Source organism: Scardinius erythrophthalmus, assembly GCF_964197995.2.
Source record: "Scardinius erythrophthalmus genome assembly, chromosome: 13".
In the NCBI taxonomy this organism is placed as follows: Eukaryota; Metazoa; Chordata; class Actinopteri; order Cypriniformes; family Leuciscidae; genus Scardinius; species Scardinius erythrophthalmus.
In genome coordinates this window covers 4,536,982-4,562,983 of record NC_138233.1, presented here as the reverse complement: position 1 = coordinate 4,562,983, position 26,002 = coordinate 4,536,982, and the positions used below count along the sequence as shown (strand labels likewise).

At 37.9% G+C, this 26,002-nt stretch overlaps 3 protein-coding genes across 4 annotated transcripts in view; 1 reads left to right on the top strand and 2 right to left on the bottom strand.

Annotated features, from left to right (window-relative positions):
• tbc1d9b (TBC1 domain family member 9b) overlaps window positions 1–13,052 on the bottom strand; it is a 42,103-nt gene extending 29,051 nt beyond the window's left edge. For both annotated transcript variants that reach the window (XM_081382246.1, XM_081382247.1), the window contains exons 1-4: window positions 12,786–13,052; window positions 11,263–11,373; window positions 7,481–7,599; window positions 5,904–6,132 (exon numbers count right to left, since the gene is read on the bottom strand). In XM_081382246.1, the coding sequence (XP_081238372.1) occupies window positions 5,904–6,132; window positions 7,481–7,599; window positions 11,263–11,373; window positions 12,786–12,903 (577 nt within the window). In that variant the 5' untranslated portion in view covers window positions 12,904–13,052. The remainder of the gene's footprint in view (window positions 1–5,903; window positions 6,133–7,480; window positions 7,600–11,262; window positions 11,374–12,785) is intronic.
• Window positions 13,053–14,266: 1,214 nt separating this feature from the next.
• Window positions 14,267–18,214, bottom strand: bbs12 (Bardet-Biedl syndrome 12). The gene is made up of 2 exons (XM_081382244.1): window positions 18,122–18,214; window positions 14,267–16,139 (listed from the first exon to the last, which is right to left on the bottom strand). Exons 1-2 carry the CDS (start codon window positions 18,206–18,208, stop codon window positions 14,499–14,501), a joined length of 1,728 nt encoding a protein of 575 aa, XP_081238370.1. The 5' UTR covers window positions 18,209–18,214; the 3' UTR covers window positions 14,267–14,498.
• A 115-nt stretch (window positions 18,215–18,329) lies between these two features.
• On the top strand, window positions 18,330–25,759 carry cetn4 (centrin 4). The gene is made up of 5 exons (XM_081382245.1): window positions 18,330–18,474; window positions 19,796–19,951; window positions 23,422–23,550; window positions 25,206–25,343; window positions 25,511–25,759. Exons 1-5 carry the CDS (start codon window positions 18,472–18,474, stop codon window positions 25,598–25,600), a joined length of 516 nt encoding a protein of 171 aa, XP_081238371.1. The 5' UTR covers window positions 18,330–18,471; the 3' UTR covers window positions 25,601–25,759.
• Window positions 25,760–26,002: the final 243 nt, after the last annotated feature.

The window sequence follows — 26,002 nt, the reverse complement described above, 5'->3', positions numbered from 1 at the left end:
AAAAGACAACACTGAAATGTGTTAAAAAAAAAAAAACTTATTTTCATCGAATAAAGGAGAAGACAACAGACTGTATTACAGACTGTTTTTACGAGCGTTCATGCAGATTTCAATAATTTAAACCCCAGTCAGAGCTTTTCTGTTAACAGAGCACGTTTTCTACCCGGTCTTTTCAATAGTATCTGGCAACCATACGCTCACTTCTGAAGAAGCGCAGATGATCTGAAAACACAGACAAGTAAGCTGGAGTGTCGCGATCTTCACGACCCCCCACTCCCAAATATTTTCTCATCGGATCTGCACAAATCACGTAGGTGACCCATTTTGGTTTTAAAACGGCGAATTTCGCCAAAAGGTGAGGAGTTTTCTACCCTGGTCATCCAGAGTTCTCTCGAGAGCACAAGTTGAATTTGCTCAGCAAGTTTACTCTGGTGTCGCGTAATGATGCTCATTAAATATGCCCTTGTATCCGAGCTGCACCAATCACATCGGGTTATCTGATATAGGCGGGCCAGAGGCGAGATGACGACAGCGCTGTGACGTCGAAGTCATTAGTAAACATTGCAAGATGGCTATGGATGAACACCGGTTGTTTGAAACGGCTTTGGCCGCTACAATGAACGAGTTAGACTTGGCTTTTTCTCTAAAAGAGGAACAGAAGACGCCGCTCGAATCCTTCCTTTGCAAGAAGGGCGTTTTTGCTGTTTTGCCGACCAGATACGGCAAGAGTCTAATCTACCAGTTAGCTCCGCTGGTAGCTATAGTCAGGTCCCAAAATAGATAAATAGCCCTGGATAAGATGCAGTAGGCATTTTTGAGGAAAAGTACTTCAAGTGTTGTTTCTATATGATTTTTAGGTGCTGAATCCATTTCTGCCGTATAACAAGTTGTAAACATCACTGTTTTGGCATAAACAATAAAAACAAAATGGCTGCCAAAAAAAAAAAGTTTTAATGCATTTGTTGCAGTTTAAACATTAAACATTAGAACTAAAACTATGCATTCTCAGAATATTTAAACATGTAAACAATGAAAAAACAACATTAACATGAAAGGGATAGTTTTTAATGGCTGCTGGAATTATGCCAAGGTACACTGGGAAGCATATATCAGTGGAAATATGCAATTATGCCCAGCCCGAAGGGGGGGACTTGGAATACACATGACCCCAGGGGGCTGCATATTGAGAATCACTGGGGTGTCCAGCTGCAGGTGGAATATTTCAAACCCAGGGGTGGCAAGGTAGCTTGCCGAGGGAAAGACACATGCTCAGAGAGGCTTACAGTGGACTACACACGTGGGGGTTGCCCAGAGGCCGTGTTAGGTGTCGCCCAGCCTGCAGATCTACATATGTCTGTTGGCGAGGCGCCATGCGCTAGAGCCCAAGAGGATGCCACACTCCGGGTGGAGCAGGCCGTCACATCAAGGGGGCATGGTCGACCTTGCTGCTGGTAAGCCAAAGCAATGGTGTCCACTATCCAGTGAGACAACCTTTGCTTGGAGAGAGCCTTTCCCTTCAGCTTCCCACCATGACAGACAAAGAGCTGGTCTGAAGTCCTGAAACAATGCATCCTGTCTATGTAAGTATGGAGGGTGCGTACTGGACAGAGCTGTGCCAAGGCTGGGTCTGCGTCCTCCAAGGGCAGCGCTTGCAGGTTCACCACCTGGTCTCGAAAGGGTGTGGTGGGAACCTTGGGCACATATCCAGGCCGGGGTCTCAGGATCACGTAAGAGTTAGCCGGTCCAAATTCCAGGCACGCTTCGTCACCCGAAAATGCCTGCAGGTCCCCTACCCTCTTGATGGAGGCCAATGCAACCAGGAGCACTGTTTTCATTGACAGGAACTTAAGCTCCACTGATTGCAGAGGCTCAAAGGGAGCACTCTGCAGGGCAGTTAAAACCACAGAGAGGTCCAAAGAGGGAACGAGAGGAGGGCGAGGAGGATTCAGTCTCCTCGCTCCTCTCAGGAAACTGATGATCAGGTCGTGCTTTCCAATGCACTTACCATCAACTGCATCATGATGTGTGGCAATGGCGGCACCATACACTTTCAGGGTGGAGGGAGACAACCTTCGCTCCAACCCTTCTTGCAAGAAGGAAAGCACGACACTGATCGGGCCTTTCGTGGGTTCTTTAAGTTTAGAAGAACACCAGTTGACAAAGAGGTTCCACTTCAACGCATAGGCATGTCTCGTGGACGATGCTCTAGTCTAGCGGAAGTGATGGTAGCCACCACTGCTGGTGGTAGGGTACTCAAACCTGCCTCGTCCCATCCAGGAACCACACATGGAGGTTTCAAAGATCGGGACGAGGGTGCCATAGGGTGCCCCGTTCCTGAGAAAGCAGGTTCTTTCTCAGAGGAATTGGCCAGGGAGGTGCTGTCGCGAAGAGTACTAGTTCTTGGAACCAGGTGCGGTTGAGCCAATACGGGGCAACCAAAATTACCTGCTCCTCGTCCTCCCTGATCTTGCGCAAAGTCTACGTAAGAAGGCTCACTGGGGGAAAACGCATACTTGCAGAGGCCCCGCGGCCAGCTGTGCGCCAGTGCATCCGTGCCGAGCGTGCCCTCGGTCAGGGAATAAAACAGGTCACAGTGGCAAGAGTCGTGGGAGGCAAACAGATCTACCTGTGCGTCCCCGAACTGATCCCAAATCAGATGAACCGACTGGGGATGGAGTCCCCATTCTCCAGCGAGAGGCCGAAACCGAGACATATCAGCTGCACGGTTCAGGTCTCCCGGGATATAAATGGCTCGAAGCGACCTCAGATGCTTCTGACTCAATATGAGGAGGTGGCAGGCGAGTTGCGACATACGGCGGGAGCGCAGACCACCTTGTCGGTTGATGTACGCTACTGTGGCGGTATTGTCTGATCGGACTAATACGTGCTGACCCCTGAGCAACGCACAGAAGCAGTGCAGGGTGAGACGTACAGCCAGCAACTCGAGGCAATTGACATGCCAAAGGCGCTGGGGTCTTGTCCAGGAGCCTGCGGCAGCATGTCCATTGCACATGGCGCCCTAGCCCATTATGGAGGCATCTGTTGATACAACAACATGCCAGGAAACTCGTTCTATGGGCACTCCAGCCCATAGAAAACTGAGGTTCGTCCACGGGGTGAAGGTCTGAAGGCAGTCACTGGGACTCGGAGCGTGCCTTGTTGCCATGCCCACCTCGGGACTTGATCGCGAAGCCAAAGCTGAAGCGGTCTCATATGAAGCAAGACGAGCGACGTTACTGCGGCTGCGGATGCCATATGCCCCAGGAGCCTCTGAAATAGTTTCAGTGGAAACGCACTCTTGCCCTCGAACTGACGAAGGCAAATTAGCAGTGACTGCGCGCGCACGCACATGGCGACCGAGTCGATTTCCATACCGAGAAAAGAGATCCTCTGCACGGAGCAGAGTTTGCTCTTCTCCCAGTTGACTCGAAGGCCCAGACAAGCTAGGTGCCGCAGCACTAGGTCCCTGTGTTCGCAAACGTTGTCTCGAGAGTGAGCTAGGATCAGCCAGTCGTCGAGAGGAACAAGGGCTGCCTCGACAACCTTTGTGAAGACGCGAAGAGACAGGGCTAGCCCGAAAGGGGGAACCGCGCACTGGTATGCCTGCCCCTCGAATTATATATATATATATATATATATATACTGGTATGCCTCATTTGCATATGTAAACATGACATTTCAGAAAACTTGTAATACAAAAAATGTCTGTCTCTATGTAAGTGAAAAACTGGAAAGGTTTTATGGTGATATCTATAACTTAAAATTTTTACCCTATCCACCTGTAGTGTTTTGGCTTTGAATAATGCACCTATTGTTTCAATGACAATTACAAGAAAATGGGACCCTTATTTCAATGTTATACGATGGATCCTTATTCAGGAGACATTGAACTTTCTAAAAATGTGGTATAACAACTTTTCCTCAAAAATGCCTACAGGGTTACACAATCTTGAAGATTCGGACCTGACTATAAGCGTATGGGGCTTGTTGTGATTGGTTGTAGTGTTATCCAATTGCGTGCAGTGAGATTTTCAAATGCATGCTTGGTGCCGCCCCTCGAGCTGGCCGAGTTTCACTAGTCGATGCCAGACCATTAATCTTTCAGATTTAGATCTGGATTTCCAAGCTAGGAGTTTTAATGCCTGCTTTTATGATGGATAGATGCACTTTTATGGACATCCAGGACATTTTTTAATATAACTCTGATTGTATTTGTCTGAAAGAAGAATGTCATATACACACCTACAGTAGGATGACTTCAGGGTGAGTTAATCATGGGCTAATTTTTTTTTTGGATGAACTACTCCTTTAAACATGGTGGAAGAAAAGCAGCATGCACTAACACAATTTCACACTAAATAAAGAACATTTAATTCAGTATGAATCAGCCCTTTTCACAAGAGTTCAATCACTGACATCACTAAACGACGCTCCAGAACACTGAAGTCCTATTGTTCAGTCTTGGTATTTCTGTGGTCGAATACTTGTGTATAATGACCACTAATAGCAAGATCTCATGTGCTACTATAATGTCTCTTGAATCCCTGCACACACTCTTTCTTTGCACAGAATAAAAAGATTGAAAGTCACCATGAAATCAAAATTGGCAATTCTTATTTTTTTATGGTATACTAAATACAGTTGTTGAAAACAGTTTTGCTGCTTAATAATTTTTTGGAAACTGTGATGCCTTCTCTTCTCTGATGATGTGGGCGGGGCAACCTGTCACTCACATGAGATCCACCAATAGCAAACCACAACCATCCAATCAATTCCCCACAGACAAAATCAAGCCCCGCCCACATTTGTTCTTGTTCTTCTTGTTTCACTTGGATATACGACACAATAGGGAAGAAAAGAAGAGCGCAACTTCCATTCATGCCGACTCAAATCATATCTCCTGCTCATTTATTTAATTATTGAGGGTACGTTTACACGACAACGATATGCATAAAACTGAGAAGTTTCGAGAAGTCGACACCAGTCAAAACGATCCCCATTCAGACGGATCTATGAAAACGACTAAAAACCCTGTATTCTGCGATGACACACTATAGACTGAACATGTAACATGTGCATGACGTCATCGTCTTCACAGATTCACGTTTTTGTTGTTTTACACAGAGACATTTTCAAAAACTTGCACTTTGAAACCCGTTTTCAAAAGTTTGCGTATTCAAGCATCCAAAACGCTGTTGTTGTGTAAACGAAAGGCCAAAACGCATAAAACCTTTTACGTTTTTTAGTTACAATGTCGTGTAAACAGCCTCTTAGAAAAACGCTGAAGTGCTGAGCGTTTTACAGGTCGCCGAGAGTTGAAGAATGTTCAGCTTTGGGTAAAACGCAGCGCTCATCACGGTCACTTTTTACCCAACCGTCCAATCACAGCAGAGGAGGGGCGGGACTAATACCACACCGACCAACCGCCACATTCTGCTTGTACAACATCAACAGAGGACGACAACTAGCATAATAACAGAACAAAATCATTTAAAACAAGAGCCAGAGAAAATACGTTACACTGTATCGACATTTTAATATAGAATCAACACAGAAACAAAATATGTGTGAAATGAGATACTAGTAACACTTTCACGGATATTCCGTATCGTAACAAGCAAAGCGTCTCAACTGAAAAAAACGCAACGCTGCCAAAACGCCCTCAAGCGCCACAGCTAGGCGTTTACAGCTGAGACTAGCGTTTTTAGCCAGCTTTGGTGGACACACGGCCTTAGAGTGCAGAACAGTAATAAGTAAGTCACAACTTTTTAATCATCCCAACTAGAATTTTATTATATATCTCGGTTTGCTTCTGTAAAATCATGTTTGTTTTGGTTCCGGTCGCGTTCTTATTTTGTCTTGTCCTATAAATTGAGTTTCACTGTACATTGCTCTCGTCTCACCCTCTTTTCCCAGCAGGAATGAGTAGAAGCAGAGGTGGTTGACGGAGAGGTAGATCCAGCCTTGTCGTGGGACTCTGCCCTTCCAGTAACTGCAGGGGTAATAGTTCACCAGCTTCTCTTCCTCCGGCATGCCGAACAACTTCCTCATCTTCAGCTCGGCTTCCCGGAACTTCCCAGGATCCTCGTCTTCCTGAGATTTGCCGCTTTTATTCTCTTCGGCGATGATGCCCTGCAAAGAAGAACAATCTTCACATGACGTGTGTGTTTTAAGAATCGTTTCGCATTCGGATAGACCTGTTCAAAAGGTTTTGAAAAGAAGTCTCTTCTGCTCACCAAAGCGGCATTTATTTGATCAAAAATACAGTTAAAATAGTAATATTGCGAAATATTACGATTTAAAAGAACTGTTTTCTGTGTGAATTTAAAGCTGAATTTTAAGCATCATTACTCCAGTCTTCAGCGTCACATTATCTTTCAGAAATCACTCTAATATGATGATTTGCTGCTCAAGAAACATTTATGATTATTATCAATGTTGAAAACTTTTTTTTTTTTCAGGATTCTTTGATGAATAGAAAGTTCAAAAGAAATAGAAATCTTTAGTAACAAAAATGTCTTTAGCCGCATTTCCATTACCCTTCAAATTGCGCAAATTGAAATTGCGGATTGAAAATACGCCCAATGGAAACACATCAATTTCGCAAAAACTCCCCATTTATCACAAAAAAGTTTTTACGCTCGCATGAGGAGGTTTTTCAGGCAATTCGAAAAAGAAATATTTTGCAAAACTGCAATGGAAACAGTTTTTGTGCATTTACAGTCACCTGACGTAGATGACGCGGTGTGTTTGGACAGAATACGAGACAAAGCTCTTTATTAAATTCATAAAAGACAGAAGAATTACACGAATACTGTATTCTAAACCTCAAAGAAATGCCACAATCAAGACCTTGGAGCAGAAATGAGGGAGAAACACCCAGAAACACCTCATATGTGCCGCTCACAGTATAATAAGGGTCTTTCCTTACCATTAATGATTGGATAACACACATACGTCTCCTTCCATTAATAATAATGGCCAGTGCAGTGGCTGGGATTAGCACATAAACCTACCAACATCCGTTACCATGATTTCTGGAATGATTTTACTTATCGCGAGAGGAAAAAATTAAAGTTTTAGTCGCATAACATCGGTTAATGGAAACGCCGTCATTTCTAAATAGTTTTTTGTCGACATTTAGAAAGAAAAAAAACAGAAAAAGTAAAAATCGCAAAAGTTTTGCACAAATCTGTAATGGAAACTAGCCTTTTGTAACTTTTATGTTTGAAAAAGACCAGATGAAATATATACTGTATATATGTATATATGAATTTGAATAAAAATATATAGAATTTTTTTTTTATAAAAAATAGCAACTAGCAACAAACAAAAAGTGCAAGCGAGTTTTCGCATGTATTAATTTAGACCTTAATATGTGAGAATCTAGTTGAACATAATCTGTGAGGAAAATAAATGTCAATCTAACAGCTCCAATATATTTTAATATATTAACTTTGACAAATGAAACAAATCCCACCTGTATTTTGCCCTTGACGAAGGTGGTGATGTCATCGTCATTGTCAAAGATGGACAGAGTCTGGAGTAGGTTTGTCTCGAGCCACTCCCAGTGTTCAGTGATCTCCTTACGAGACGAGCCTGCAACACACACACATCCATCAGAGCAGTGTTTACTGTGGCACATCCTTTAATATGTCACTCAGATTCAGGGCTGCAGATTAAAGGTCAGGCGAGGTTTACACGAGATACGGTGAATGTTAATGTGGGTCATGTGACTCAACAACACAGTCACTCTCCAGATTTTCCATCACTGTTCTCGACGCTGAGATGTCGACACAAAATGGCCCTGGGCAAAACAAACTACTTCTTAAGGCAAAGTGCAACTATTCAGGAAACCTAAAAACCATGTGTCACCTGACTAAACAAATCTAGACAAATCAACTGTTATCTAGAGCGAGAGCTCTTGCTCACCTAAACACACAATCAGTACTAGTTAACAGATGTGCACTTTTGCCATTTTGATGGATAAATCATTCAAGTACTAAAACAAAAAAAAAAAAAAAAAAAACATCATTACTTGAAATAAAATAAACATGAACTAAAAAAAAGGGGGGTTAAAAAAAATCATTTTTGCTTAAGTACTTAAGTTAAAGTATTAAAAATAATATAAAACTATAAAAGACATTTAAAATAAAAAACTAATAAAAATGACAGAAACAATCTTTTACTAAATGACAGAAAATATAAAAAATAAAATCTAATTCAAAATATTAACAAAAACTATAATAGTATATCAATGATATCAAAATAACACTAGCTTTTTTTATGTTCAACTGCATTTGGCCATTGCATCTCACATAAGTGTTCATTTTAAATTGTATTTTTAGATATGTTTTATGTTAATTACCTATGATTACTGATTTAAACTAGGTAGAAAATGAGCTTTTTGAAACATCAAAGGAATCTAATTCACTGATCCGAAATATATTGCAAATATTACTGCTCCAAATATTGCATGCTGACAAAATCTGCCGGTCAAACCGGTGTAAAATACAGCAAAAACTCAATGAAAACATGCATAAAGATTCCTTCAAAAAAACTATTGTAAAGTGTAACATATTAATCTACAAATAATCAAATACAATTAACCATGAAGTGCCTGTATAATATGCGTTCGTTTTATTAATTTTCAGGGCTTGTTTTGGTGTGTTTTATGGGCTAATCAGGCCAATACTCTTTCTTTTTTTATTAATCTAATGTGTCATTAAAATGTCTACATTATAAAACATATCCAAGATGAGTTAAAACCAGACAGACACTGAGATCGACTAAACATCGGCAAAACATCTAAAAATTCAAAACATTTTAAAACCGATATACCAGCAAAGCCTCGTTTACTGAAAACATGTGTCTGACAACTTAAGAAGATTTACCGGCCATAAATATTTTGTACCAGCCATGAAACTAGTACTAACAATCCTCTATTCCAGTTTCGACAACACAGCTAAAACTACCAGCCAAACTAATATCAATTTAAAACATTATTAAAGACGAATAAACAGTCAGTAATAAAATAAGAACAAATAATCAAATTCTAAGCAATAGCACAAATAAATACAATAGAACAAAGATACAAATGAAATAAACAGTGCTTTTCAGTACAGAAATGTAATAAAGCAAATGTAAAATAACAGCACAGTCTTCACTGTATAAATTAAACATCCTTTTTAAAGTTACAAAAGTTATTCAGTCAAGAGCAGGGAGTGATTTCTTTCTCTGATTAACATTAGAAACTGCAGGAATATTAGGGTACTGTCACTTTAAGAGCGAATGCACCGATCTAATATACTGATACACATGCGTTTACTTTCTCAACTGTTTACATTCACTTAAGATATAACCAACTATGTTTACTAGTACACTCGCTATTTTTGTAACAAAATTTTGTGTAATTTGTCCGTTCAAGCGCAAGACGATGTGAAAGAGAGCTGAGTTTTGTATTCGCGCTGACTGAAACGCGGCTTTCTGGGTGCGTGCTTCGGATGCACACACAACTTTCCACACAGAGCACAAATAACTAAATGAGCTTTTTACTCGCATTTGGTGCTTTGCGAGTGCTAATTTTAGGCTCTAGGTACAGTACCAGTCAAAAGTTTGGAAACATTACTATTTTTAATCCTTTTGCAAGGAGTCTCTTATGCTCATCAAGCCTGCAGTAAAAAAAAAAAATAATAATAATAATATTAAGAAATATTATTACAATTTAAAATAATGGTTCTCTTTTTAATATACTTTAAAATGTAATTTATTTTTGTGATGCAAAGCTGAATTTTCATCCGCAAGTACTCCAGTCTTTGGTGTCTTATGATCCTTCAGAAATCATTCTAATATGCTGATTTGATACTCAGTTATTATCAATGATGGAAACAGTTGTGCTGTTTAATATATTTTTTTGGAATTCTTTTTTCAGGATTCATTGATGAGTAAAACGTTAACAGCATTTATTCATAAAAACAGCATTTATTCAAAATAAAAACATTTCTAACAATATAAATCGTTACCATCACCTTTTATCAATTTAACGCATCCTTGTTGAATTAAAGTACTAATTTCTTAAAAAAAAAAAAGTTATTGTTCCCAAACTTTTGAACGGTAGTGAATATTGTTACAAAAGATTTCTATTCTAAATAAATACAGTTCTTTTTAACTTTTTATTCATCAAATAATCCTGAAAAAAGTATCTCAGGTTATAAAAAATATTAAGCAGCACAACTGTTTCCAACATTGATCATAAATCATCATATTAGAATGATTTCTGAAGGATCATAAGACACCAAAGACTGGAGTACTTGCTGATGAAAATTCAGCTTTGCATCACAAAATAAATTACATTTTAAAGTATATTAAAAAAGAGAACCATTATTTTAAATTGTAATAATATTTCATAATATTACTGTTTTTTTTGTTTTGTTTTTTGTTTTTAACTGCAGGCTTGATGAGCATAAGAGACTTCTTTCAAAAGCATTAAAAATAGTAGTGTTTCCAAACTTTTGACTGGTACTGTATATAGGTCACAATAGGACAGAAAAAACTAGTTCAACTTCCATTTCAAGGCGAGTTTAAAGGGGTGGTTGATTATGATTTGACTTTTCTAACTCTAGTTAGTGTGTAATGTTGCTGTTTAAGCATAAACAACATCTGCAAAGTTACAACGCTCAAAGTTCAGAGCAAAGGGAGATATTTGCTTTTACAGAAATCGCTTTTTAAGGACTACAACAAACGGCTGGTAGAGACTACACCACATTCCTCCCGGGTTAGTGACATCACCAACCCTAGAATTTACATAAACCCCGCCCCCTGAACACGATTTATAGATTATCATGACAGAATATGCTAATCAATGACTAGAAGATAACTACACATAAGCTTCATAAATTCATCAACTAACCATTCAGAAATGTTGTCTACATGTCGTCTCTCCATCTGTCTGACTTCGGTTTGAACATAAAAGGCTAAAAGTTTGTGAAATGTTCAGTGCATGTGTGTGTGTGTGAGGTAAAAGGACACAAGCTGTTGAAGCTCCGCCCCCTGTGCCGGGAGCAGCAGCTCATTTGCATTTAAAGGAACAGACACAAAACTGTGTGTTTTTGCTCACCCTCAAAAAGTGACAATTTTAACATGCTATATAAAAATATCTGTGGGGTATTATGAGCTAAAACTTCACACACACACTCTGGGGACATCAGAGACTTATTTTACATCTTGTGAAAAGGGTATTATACCACCCCTTTAAGTACAGACCACAAGCGATGTTCCAGAAGATCTGAGACTCTCCCGTCTGGTGCAGGATCCTGTACGGCGCCACACGAGCACTCGAGTCCAACACGACATCCAACGTACCCACCAGCAAACCTGGGAGAAAAAGAGAAGGGTTAGCATGTCATAGGTCACGGCCTCGTGCTGTGTGGAGGGAGAAACATCAATAACAGCCACACTGGTTTTCGTCAGTTCTCATTGCTGACACATACACACACTGCCAGATAAACAGCGCGCGTGAGAGAGAGAGTTTCAGAGGAATTTAAGACATTCGTCACACACACACGTCTTGACTTCCTCTTACGGCGGTCACATAGTCAGTTAATGCCTGATTCTGATGGAGAGATAAACACTAACGCTTCTTCAAAAGCAAGATTGTGATCCATAAAGCACTGAATATTACACAAACATGTTATTAACTCATCATCACGACTCATAATAATCTCACCCGTATGACGCAATTTTCAGACAACAAGGTTTATGCTGAGGTCTACCTAATGCAATTGAGTTTATAGTCGGGTTCAGAGGTGAATGCAGTCATTCTGCTGTCATGTGAGGGACTCGTCTGTTTTTGTCTGTTTGGTTTTAGGTGCCAGGGAGACACATATGAATGTCTTTCTCAGGAGGGAATACAAGTCACTATATTCTCATGACACACAAACCATTAGTGATGAGAGCTTTGTTTGCAATGAAACTCAAATATATACATACATATACATACATACATATATATACACACACACACATATATATATATATATATGAAGAGTTCAGATGCAAAAGCCTCGAAGGCCATCTAAAATTTTCTTCTAGAATGATTATTTTTATCAAGCTCGTATATTTAAGTTCAGTAATTTCACTTAAATTTCAATGAAAATTACCTATTAATTGCCATTTAAGTGAAATTACTTAACTTAAATATACAAGCTTGATAAAAATGATCATTCTAGAAGAAAATTTCAGATGGCCTTAGAGGCTTTTGCATCTGAACTCTTCATATATATATATATATATATATATATATATATATATATATATATATATATATATATATATATATATCATGTAATCATTGAGGAGGATGTTAAACATCTAAGCTTCATCATATCTGAAGGGTTACAATAACTGAGGTCTGAATAAATAAATAAATAAGTAAAGCAAGTTGTGTGTTATAAAAATGAGGCACCTAGAAATGTTAAACTTATCATTTCAGCCATCTATAATTTATTATGTATTACTGTGTTCATGAACAGTAACGAAATAAACAGCATTAAACCATGCACTAACAATTCTAAATGTTACACGTAATGTCATATATAAATAAACAGATGACGCAAGCAAACTCAGCATCAATGAAGAGATGCAACCTAAACAACCCCACTAACAGATGTTCCAGTGAACCAGCAGCACGCATATATCTCTCAGTACACTATACTCCACGATTCACGAGTAATCTGTCATGCAAACGGCAGCGATGGTTTATATTTGTGTGAATGTGTGTGTCGTACCCGTGATGCCTCCTCCGCGCCCGTGTCCCTTCCTTCTCTGCAGGATGAAGTACGGATTGGCCCGCTCGCTCACCCACAGCGCGTTGGCCAGTAACACCTCCTCCGGGGTAATCCACATGGCTTCACGGGCTCTTTTACTCTCTTGCTGGGGTAAATGTGTGAGATTTAATCATGCCAGAATGGACGGGGGACTCAGCTGATGTTTGTTTGTCTGCATGAGCCGCCCTAACTCACTGCGACTGCGAGCGAACCCTACCACCGTGAGCCGCTAGACGTAATGACACTTCAAAATAAAAGTCCGTACTACTATGGAAAATAATTGATAATTAAATATAAATCATATTTATTGTGATAAGTGCTATACAAACCAATCATATTTTTTCAGATGTATTCCTTGACTACAATATTTTGAAAAATCATAATTTAGTCTATTCACTAAAAGAGTTGAGATGTAAATGTAGTTTTAAGCGTTGAGTTGCAATGCACATTTATGTCCAGGTGGCGGCAGTGTTGTACCCTAGAAAACAGAAATTACAGCTGCGCCCCAAAGATAGATAGATAGATAGATAGATAGATAGATAGATAGATAGATAGATAGATAGATAGATAGATAGATAGATAGATAGATAGATAGATAGATAGATAGAACAAATTAATATAGATAGATAGATAGATAGATAGATAGATAGATAGATAGATAGATAGATAGATAGATAGATAGATAGATAGATAGATAGATAGATAGATGAACAGATGGTCAGATAGATAGATAGATAGATAGATAGATAGATAGATAGATAGATAGATAGATAGATAGATAGATAGATAGATAGATAGATAGATAGATAGATAGATAGATAGATAGATAGAACAAATTAATGTAGATAGATAGATAGATAGATAGATAGATAGATAGATAGATAGATAGATAGATTGATAGATAGATTGATAGATAGATGAACAGATGGTCAGATAGATAGATAGATAGATAGATAGATAGATAGATAGATAGATAGATAGATAGATAGATAGATAGATAGATAGATAGAACAAATTAATATAGATAGATAGATAGATAGATAGATAGATAGATAGATAGATAGATAGATAGATAGATAGATAGATAGATAGATAGATAGATAGATAGATAGATAGATAGATAGATAGATAGATAGATAGATGAACAGATGGTCAGATAGATAGATAGATAGATAGATAGATAGATAGATAGATAGATAGATAGATAGATAGATAGATAGATAGATAGATAGATAGATAGATAGATGAACAGATGGTCAGATAGTTAGATAGATAGATAGATAGATAGATAGATAGATAGATAGATAGATAGATAGATAGATAGATAGATAGATAGATAGATAGATAGATAGATAGATAGATAGATAGATAGAAATTATTATAAATATGTCAACTATAAATTTAGATGTATTTTATGCATGAAAAGAATCAGACAAAAAAAAAAAAAACATCCATGATTTATTTTATTTTTACATTAGATCAGCAAATGTTGTCATTAGATCAGCACGTTTTTACAAAACATTTCAGGCGCTGAGCCTCTTGGAAAAGGATCTTCAGAGATGAAGAGTGTATGAAAACAAAAGAAAAGGTTGTTTGGTTTCAACTCAATCCTGATTTATAAATAATTATTATTATAATACTGCAGATAAAAAGCTATTAATAAAGTGTCAGATGTCACAGATACATGAGCTCATGGTAGAGATCTTCTCCTTCTCCGCCCCCTGTGATGATCTCAGTGTCAGACTGAAGCACGAGAAGCACCAGATCAAGAGCTCTTCTCCAGGCCTCAGACTTCACTGTCATGTTATCATACACACCGACCCCCAATAAATCCCCAAAAGCCCCTAACACGGGTTCTCCATCTTCATAACGTCTCATCTGATGTGCGATCGCGGTCCAAGCCTCGGCTTTCGACGCCACCGACCCGCTGTTCAGCATCAAAGTGGAGACGTAGTCCATCCAGGCTTCAGCCATCAGCTCCAGCACCAGGTTTTCCCGTGGGTTTTCCGTCTCTGTGCGCCGGTATTGATGTAGTTTGTGGATGCAGAGGATCTCAGTGATTCCCGATCCATGCAGGAGCTTCCCATCTTTGAGCGCTTGGTGCAGCCGGTGCGCGCAGCTCCAGAACTGATCCTCCAGGATCTGTAATTTAGCAGGAACACAGCTGGTTATGACGGCCGTGACCAGAGACGTGTCTGCGATCACAATCCCGACGGATTCATGTTCGTCGCACCGACTGACCGTCACTCCTCGGCCCACGCAGCGCTCGTCGAGCTGAGTGATGTAGGACACCGGGACGGCACCTGTGCATGTGCTGAAGTCCTTCAAAACGCTGCTTTTAACGCCTTCGATAACCAGGACGCCCGAACAGCGATCTCTGAGCTTCACATCAACCACGCCGTGTGCGAGCACAACACCCACGCCGAACTCATGCAGGATCTTCAATGCTTTCTCAATCCAACGCTCCTCCAGACTCACGCAGTCCGTGACGCGCGTGATGTTTGCAGGCCTGTTGAAGCCCACGTGACGATATCTCTCACTCAAGTCGCCGCTCATTAAAGCGATGTTTAACCTCTGACCCTGAAGGCTCTGAACCACTGAGGCCTGCTGGACTGACAGCGGCGTGACGTACCCGCGTAACACGCACGAGCGCTCCTCGGACGGGCCCGGGATGCAGCACGTGACCAGTTTTTGGATCTCCAACTTGGATTGCAACTCGCACGCTTTTAAAACTAAACGCATTGAGGTTTTGCATCCGTGGCGGACGGCTTCTGCTACGCTGGTCACGTCATTCACGCCGCTTTCTGTTTGTGTATCGTGTGAACTGAAGTGTCTGCTGTGTTTGATTATGAGATTATGAGGGTTGCATTGCAGCTCTGGACTGAGTTTGCGCTCCTTTAGGCTCTTGCAGGAAACTTCTCGCACACTTACAGCCGATTGCTCGCACACCTGCAGACTCACCTCCAGTGCTTTACTCATGGCTGTTTTGATGTCTAACACACTCATCCCTCTGTGGAGACACTCCAGTGCAACTCTACTCCAGACTCCAGCCAGAAACACCAGCGCGCCCGTCCCGGAGCGGAAGAGCTTCTGCTGGGCCTGTACCGTCTCATGCAGGAGCTGTCCGACCGAGCCGTCCAACTCGAGGCGCTGGAGCAGACGAGGACAGGAGCTGACCAACACCGAATCCCCAGCGTCTTCATCCCGGATGAACTTCAGGTGTTTGTTGGGGCCGAGGAAGGTGTGTGTGGAGGCTGATACGGCCTCTAACTGCTGGAGTCCAATATGGCGGCGCTGAGCGACACTTCCAGACATCTGTGGAAGAGGAGTAATGACATGCTGGTTAATATAATATTACTAATCGTTTAATCATTTATCTGTGCTCTGATAGGGTTGTGAGAAGGATAAAACAATGCTAAATGTAAAAAATAAAATGCAACTAACCATATACTATCCAATACATAAGTAAAAAAATATCCAAAGTTGAATAATTTAGTCCTTCACTCCTTTTTTTAATCCTTTATGAGACTTAATGATTTGTGCATTTATAATTTGCATGTATTTTTGTATTAAAAAAACAACAACATCAAATAAAACAATTAATAAAAAAAAAAAATCTTCTGTCAACTTCAACATTTTCATCTTTTTCAACATTTCAGGGCATGAAATATAACGTAAATATTTATAACAGCACACGTAATGTTATTATTATAGCCCATTTTTACCAAACGCTTATTGGCTAATTGTAAAGAAAATTCTTTTAATGCAAATAATAAAATGCAACTTACCATATACATAAATAAAAATAATCCAAAGTTGAATAATTTAGTCTTCACTTCTTTTTGAGGGATTTTTCTAATCCTTTATTAGACTTAATAATTTGTAAATGTATAATTTGCACGTTTTTTTTTTTTTGTATGAAAAAACATCAAATTAAACCAATAATCTTCAATGTTTTATTCTACGTTACTTTCAACATTTTCAAACTTTTTTCAACATTTCAGGTCATGAACTATAACGTAAATATTCATATCAGCACACGTAATGTTATTATTATAGCCCATTTTTACCAAACGCTTATTGGCTAATTGTATAGAAAATTCTTTTAATGCAAATAATAAAATGCAACTAACCATATACATAAATAAAAATGATCCAAAGTTGAATAATTTAGTCTTCACTTCTTTTTGAGAGATTTTGTAATCCTTTATTAGACTTAATAATTTGTAAATGTATATTTGCACGTATTTTTTTTTTGTATGAAAAAACATCAAATTAAACCAATAAAATCTTCAATGTTTTATTCTACGTTACTTTCAACATTTTCAAACTTTTTTCAACATTTCAGGTCATGAAATATAACGTAAATATTCATATCAGCACACGTAATGTTATTATTACAGCCCATTTTTACCAAACGCTTGCAGGTTTTGGGGCTAATTGTCTTTTTAGATCATTAAATTGTGTGTAGATAAGGCTGTGGGTAGAAGGAAAAAACAATAATAAAATGCAACTAAACATATACTTATATATATTTAGCTAAATACATATCAACTTCTAAAGGGAAGCAGACAATGCTTGCAATATCTTCCAATCAAATTCATCTGTCTCTTGGAATAAACCGTTTCTGTTGTGATGAATTATTGGCTACTGAAAGCATGAAACCTTAAAATGACATTTTCTGTTATAACTTTACTGTTTTGAGTCTGTCAATTGTAAAATATGGGCCCCAAAGCAAATCCTGTTGAAAAACACTGATTTTTGACACTTTTATAACAGTGACATACAATAACACTTTACATCTAACACTTTATACTGATTGTTTGTAACAGGAAATTACAGTGTTAACGTTGTAAAAGTCTGTTATGAAACAACTTGAACAGCAGCTCTACAGAAGACAATAGTGTCATTATAAAACTCAGTTAATTCTTATGTTCTCGTCCGATAATATTTTATGAATATTAATTATTCTACCCCGTTTTATATTTAATAAAGCAAAGTTACGTGGATGTTGCTCACACTTTTCACAAAGATAACTGCAATAAGATTAAGTATGCATAAAATATGTTGATAAAGACAGCATGCTGTTATATATTAGGTAAAATTAGTAAATAGGTCTTTCTGTACAACATAGTCCAGGTTATGTAACGTTATCCAGAAATGTCTTCTTAGCAAATTAGCTTCTGTTCTATATTATGCAGGCCAAACAAAGCATTTAAACTAACTGGGGATCAAATCCGAGTCATAGACACTAACGCTATCGTATATAATGCTCTAATCAAACCAAAACTACAAACCTTAAACGCAAAGCTGTATTGTTTACAACCGTGTCCATGTTCTGAAATGCGCATTGCGCATGTGCACTGCACTACTACGCTTGCCATAAACTCGTTGCTAAGAGACGAACGCCAAACGAACCAAACTGTCAATTACATCTAACATACCCCGCCCGCTCAAGTTTGATTGGTGGAATACGTAATTCAAAGAGAAGCTACACATTCTATTGGATCAATCTGCTGTCACTTACTCAGACGCCACGCCCATCCAAACGCGCTCAAGGAAACCAACGACAGAATTTCCTTCTCTTGTTTACTAACAGATCACGCAAGTTGTAAAGCTGTGGTTTGGTTCTGCTGATACTTTCGAGATGGTAAGTATAGTTTAGGCTACTTTTAAAACTTTGTGAATGAATTCACGTCTGCATAAACTAGTTAAAAGGTTAATACGCTGTTTGTTAGCCTAAGCTGTTAGCTTGTTGGCGTTCTTGTGGAAACCACCAGAGACTGTCGTTCTCTGCATTTGTTGAGATGAATGGCGAAAACAATGCGATTTATTTTATATTATGATTAGTACATATTTATTGGGGCACACATATTCCAAACTGTACAGTAAATGTGTTTGCCTGAATCTAATTAATTAAATGTGTGATTATGAAAACTAATCCAGTTCTTAGAGCCTCCACCAAATGCAGATTACCAAGTAACAGAACTTATGTAAACGTGATTTAATTAAGTTAATTAACCTTTATTTATCCCTGCAAGAAAAAAATATATACACACACACACACATATGAAGAGTTCAGATGCAAAAGCCTCTAAGTGCCATCTGAAATTTTCTTCTAGAATGATAATTTTTATCAAGCTCGTATATTAAAGTTCAGTAATTTCACTTAAATGGCAATTAAGATTACCATTTAAGTGAAATTACTGAACTTAAATATACGATCTTGATAAAAATGATCATTCTAATCTAGAAGAAAATTTCAGATGGCACTTAGAGGCTTTTGCATCTAAACTCTTCATATATATATATATATATATATATATATATATATATATATATATATATATATATACACATACATACATACATACATGCATGCATTACACACACACACACACACACACACACACAGATAGATAGATAGATAGATAGATAGATAGATAGATAGATAGATAGATAGATAGATAGATAGATAGATAGATAGATGGATGGTAACACTATTTTACAGTGTCCTTGTTGCATGTTACATGTACTTACCATAGTAATAAGAGTAAATTATGCATAATTACATGCAACTAACCCGCCTCAACCAAACCCTAATCCTACCCTAACCCTATAGTAAGTGCATGTAGTTGATTATTATTACTCAGTACTTAAATATATAATTACACTGTAACAATGACACCTTAAAATAAAGTGTAACCGAATAGTCTAAATAGTGTAAGTGTGTGGATATAATTATAAAACATGCTGAAATACAGTACATACAGAAAGAAACACAGTATAGGGAACTAAGTCATATCTGGTATCCCTCCTCTAATGCAACAGGGACAGTATTTTTAGTTCATTTTATAGTCTGATTCCATGATTATTTTATGATAATTTCAAACAAAACTCATTAAAACAGTATGATAACGCCCTCTGGTGGAAGCACGGCTGAATGTCTCTCTTTCTTCATTTTTTACAAGGCTTCCAGCTTCAGGAAACCCAGTGCCACAGCGACCCAGCGGAAGAGAGCAGGACCCAAACCAGAGCTGACAGAGGAACAGAAGCAGGAGATCAGAGAAGCGTTCGACCTGTTCGACACAGACGGCTCTGGAAACATAGATGTGAAGGAACTCAAGGTAGAACGGGTTTGAGACCCTCATTTAGCTAGAGATAAAGAGCATGAGACAGTGACTTAATCGTAAAATGCCATATGAGTGACTAATCTTACTCTGGCTAATGAATTTACCGGCATAATCTCTAATAATTATCATTAATAGGAATTTTAATAGACTATTATTACTTTTTAACAGAAATTTGAATTATTTATTGACACAAAATGTCACATATTTAAAGACTATTCAACAGTTTTGTAAGCAGATTTATTTACAGGCATCATTTATTTTTGTCTTCAGATCTAATTTCAAGCATTTAAAGGGACAGTTCACCCTAAAATGCCTTTAAATTAAGTCATCGTTTACTCGCCCTGCTGTTGTTCTAATGTCATATGCCCATTATGACCACAAAAGGAGAAATGAAAAGAATAAAGTCCCGCTCACGCTCGTCCATATAATGGCAGTGAATAGAGACCAGCATCAAGCTTTTAAAAAAAGACTCAAAAGTATCACAGAATGATCTGATGTCAAACGTGTCGTATATATTCCAAGTGTTCTGGAGTTATACGATAGGGTTTAGTGAAAAACGAACCGAAATTGAATGTATAATTTAACGAAGATCCTGAGCTCGGCTCGACTGCGTGTTCATGAGACTCTATGAGTGCCGCAGTCACTCCGACTCACACAAGCTGTGAGAAATAAAGATTAATAAATACACGACATGAAATACAATCCATACACCTTCTTCTCTGAGGTGAATATATCCGTTGTGTTCATCGTAACAAGAAGTTAACTGTCATTTTGACTGACATAAGTCTGGAGATATTTAACTCGGTGAAGAAAGTAAACATACTCTTTTGTGATTTCTAGGCATTGTATTTGTGTTATTATTAATCTTGATTTCTAATAACTTGTGTGTTTTTCTGTGTGAGTCGGAGTGACTGCGGCGCTAATAGAGTCTCATGAACACGCAGTTGAGCACAGATCAACGGACAAGCTCAGGATCTTTGTTAAATTATACATTCAATTTCGGTTTGTTTTCCCCAAAACCCTATCATATAACTCCAGAACACACATATATATATATATATATATATATATATATATATATATATATATATATATATATATATATATATATATATATATATACATATACATATATACACATACACATATACATATATATACAGTGAGGAAAATAAGTATTTGAACACCCTGCTATTTTGCAAGTTCTCCCTCTTAGAAGTTATGGAGGGGTCTGAAATTGTCATCGTAGGTGCATGTCCACTGTGAGAGACATAATCTAAAAAAAAAATCCAGAAATCACAATGTATGATTTTTTAACTATTTATTTGTATGATAGAGCTGCAAATAAGTATTTGAACACCTGAGAAAATCAATGTTAATATTTGGTACAGTAGCCTTTGTTTGCAATTACAGAGGTCAAACGTTTCCTGTAGTTTTTCACCAGGTTTGCACACACTGCAGGAGGGATTTTGGCCCACTCCTCCACACAGATCTTCTCTAGATCAGTCAGGTTTCTGGGCTGTCGCTGAGAAACACGGAGTTTGAGCTCCCTCCAAAGATTCTCTATTGGGTTTTGGTCAGGAGACTGGCTAGGCCACGCCAGAACCTTGATATGCTTCTTACAGAGCCACTTCTTGGTTATCCTGGCTGTGTGCTTCGGGTCATTGTCATGTTGGAAGACCCAGCCTCGACCCATCTTCAATGCTCTAACTGAGGGAAGGAGGTTGTTCCCCAAAATCTCGCAATACATGGCCCCGGTCATCCTCTCCTTAATACAGTGCAGTCGCCCTGTCCCATGTGCAGAAAAACACCCCCAAAGCATGATGCTAGTGCCATGCTTCACAGTAGGGATGGTGTTCTTGGGATGGTACTCATCTTTCTTCTTCCTCCAAACACGTTTAGTGGAATTATGACCAAAAAGTTCTATTTTGGTCTCATCTGACCACATGACTTTTTCCCATGACTCCTCTGGATCATCCAAATGGTCATTGGCAAACTTAAGACGGGCCTTGACATGTGCTGGTTTAAGCAGGGGAACCTTCCGTGCCATGCATGATTTCAAACCATGACGTCTTAGTGTATTACCAACAGTGACCTTGGAAACGGTGGTCCCAGCTCTTTTCAGGTCATTGACCAGCTCCTCCCGTGTAGTTCTGGGCTGATTTCTCACCTTTCTTAGGATCATTGAGACCCCACGAGGTGAGATCTTGCATGGAGCCCCAGTCCGAGGGAGATTGACAGTCATGTTTAGCTTCTTCCATTTTCTAATGATTGCTCCAACAGTGGACCTTTTTTCACCAAGCTGCTTGGCAATTTCCCCATAGCCCTTTCCAGCCTTGTGGAGGTGTACAATTTTGTCTCTAGTGTCTTTGGACAGCTCTTTGGTCTTGGCCATGTTAGTAGTTGGATTCTTACTGATTGTATGGGGTGGACAGGTGTCTTAATGCAGCTAACGACCTCAAACAGGTGCATCTAATTTAGGATAATAAATGGAGTGGAGGTGGACATTTTAAAGGCAGACTAACAGGTCTTTGAGAGTCAGAATTCTAGCTGATAGACAGGTGTTCAAATACTTATTTGCAGCTGTATCATACAAATAAATAGTTAAAAAATCATATATTGTGATTTCTGGATTTTTTTTTTTAGATTATGTCTCTCACAGTGGACATGCACATACGATGACAATTTCAGACCCCTCCATGATTTCCAAGTGGGAGAACTTGCAAAATAGCAGGGTGTTCAAATACTTATTTTCCTCACTTTACATACACATATATACATACATACATACAACACGTGTAACATCGGATCATTCTGTGATACTTTCGCATCTAAAAAAAAAAACAAAAAAAAAACTTGATATTCCCATCGCTATCCATTAAATGGACGAGACAAGTCTCCTTTTGAGGCTTGATAAAGAAAGAACAGCATACGGCATTAGAACAACAGCAGGGTGAGCAAATGATGATTTAATTTCAGGGTGAACTGTCCCTTTATGACACTACAGGTTATTACGATAAAACAATTAACTAATACATATCACAGTTCTTCCCCCAGTTGATTGATTACATTAGGAATTACAAAAAAAAATTGCATTACAAGTTTTCTTAAATGTTATGTTTAAATATGCAAATGAGTGATTGTGTAATTAAATGTGCACAATTTGCATAAATCATAATTCCAAGATAAACATGGATAGAACCAGGTTTCATTTTGTTGACATTAGTTGTGGATTTTGAATTTTTAACAGCCAGAAAGAAAAAGAAAAACATTTCACCATGTTTTTAGGAATAAAATATCAGGCGAATGATAAATGTTTTTGCCTATATTGACTTTCCTTAAGCAGACTTAAGGTTTAAAAATGAGGCGAAACATTAATCAGTTAAAATGTGTGTCCAATCATGCTGGTTCTCACAGGCACTGCACTGTATGCTACTAACACACTACTTGACTCGTTGCCATAGGTTGCTATGAGAGCTCTGGGGTTTGAGCCAAAGAAAGAAGAGATAAAAAAGATGATCGCTGATATTGATAAAGAAGGATCGGGTGTTATCGACTTCAATGATTTCCTTTCTATGATGACACAGAAAATGGTAAGTCTGAGAGCTAACCACTGAAGTGCACCTCAGATGATGACGTCAGTAATCTCTCATTAATCTCTCATATAATTCTGGAATTTGTGTTATACCACTGTAGAATATATGACTGTTTTTCACAAGTCCCGAACGAGTCCCGAACAAGCCGACGAAGAGCTCAGAAGTGGCGGATTGAAATGAATTGAATTGAAACTATCCATTTTATAATGTTAGTTTCACTATTTCGGCTGTTTTTGCACTGACTTCTAAAAAGAAATTATGAATAATTTGATATTTTCTGTTTGTGTACATCAAGCGTGCAACTTAAATGAAATTAGTATGTAAAGTATTTCATACTATAGATTATCCAAAAATAGGCTTTAACATGGTTATGTAATTTGTATTATTTCAGTGTTATATATAGTTTTATACGTTTTTAGTTTTCATGTTTTAATTAATTTTTTTGTCATTTCGTTATTTGCTTTTATCATTTTATTAGGTTTGTTTTTATTTAAATATTGCTATTTAGGTTTAATTTATTTTTATTTCAGTTTTTCTGTATTTCCGGTTAATAATTTTAGTGCTTCAACTTCAACTCATTTCAGTTTATTGCCACATTTCGAATTTTCATTTAGTTTTTAAACTAATATTTATCATATTTATTAGGGGTGTAATAATACCCTCATGTCACGATTCAATACATATCACGATACTGAACTCACGATACGATATTATTGCGATACTCCAAGACATATGATAAAAGATTAACAAAAAATGGACTGTTAATTAAAATGCTAAATTTGATATTACATTGTGTTTGTAAATGATTAGGCTTGGACTTGATGCTGGAAACCCAATCAGGACAATAGAGACGCCAGAATAACAATTTTTCATGATTCTGAAGATGAAAACACAGAATTATTTTAGATGAATATGCTTGATCTCTGTCACTGACTAGATATATTTAAATATATATATTTTACTGGTAACATCAGACATATGGCATTATCAGGACCCACAAATATTCCCCCATTGCATTATTATGAAACAAGGGGATAGACAGGCCAAACATTAGTCCCTAACTGATGAGTAATATCTTCTTGCGGTGCGGTGCGTAGATCCAAAAGTAAATTAAAGATAAGAAAAAAGATCCGCACACGAATATTTATTTTCCAGAGTGCCAAAGTGCAAAAAAGTTGCATTATTATACATTATATTCAACATTATATATAGTAGTTTAATGTAGTTCTGACACTAAAACTCTGAAGACTTTCTCACACAGAAATGTTCATTTTGGGTGAACTATACATTATACACATTGATGCATTTTTGTATTGCAATATATTGTGACACCCCTAATATTTATTAATACTTTATTTCAGTTTATTTCAATGTTTTTAATAGTTTTAGTTTACAATAATAACCCTGTATTATATAAAAAAATTTTTATCATCGTGAAAAACATGTTTTGGAAGAAGGAATGGTGATGTTTTGACTCATTATTTAAATTGAGTTGATTTTGAGCAAAAAATGTATAATAGCGTACCTTTAAATTCCCAGCAAAAATGAAAATCTTGACGCTGTATGCCGTTACTGTGATATATAATTACTCATTCTGTGATTTTGAACTCCTACACTAAATTGATCTGTGTGACATTTATCTTTCACAACAGAGTGAGAAGGACTCGAAGGAGGAAATCCTGAAGGCTTTCAGGCTGTTTGACGACGACTGCACAGGGAAAATCTCTTTCAAGAATCTGAAGCGAGTGGCCAAAGAGCTCGGGGAGAACCTCACAGACGAGGAGTTACAGGTGTGTGTGTGTGTGTGTGTGTGTGTGTGCACCTCAGGCAGAACGATGGCGGGTTAGTCAGTGCGTGGTACATGACATAAGATCAGATAAGATCCCTCATCATGGAGGAACAGCTGACTACTTTAGGAAACACAACATGTTTTTGAAGATTGCTTTTTTTTAAACAGGAAATGATCGACGAGGCCGATAGAGACGGTGACGGAGAGATTAATGAGCAGGAGTTTCTGCGGATCATGAAAAAGACCAGTCTGTACTGAATCCCTCGTAACCCTCACTGAAGCTGTTATATCTAGAAGCCTCTTAAGGGAATTGAAGTGTTGTTTTGTGTCGCTTTCTTTTCTTTTTTTACAAGGTTGTAAAAATATTTTAATCTATACATATTTTGTAAACTATTATTCAATAAAAATGTATTTGAATCTGTCCTGTCAGTGTCTTGCACAGTGTCTCTATGTAATGACCAAGCCCGAAAGTGAAAAATGCATGAGAATAAAAAGTATATATGAAGAGTTCAGATGCAAAAGCCTCTAAGTGCCATTTGAAAAAGTCCCCCTGTAGTGAAAATCCAGCTTTTAATGTTGTTTGTACATATATCTATGTGGTGCTTTTAATTAATCAACACCATTGCTGAATATTTTCTCCTTAAAACTGCAGTGAACCAA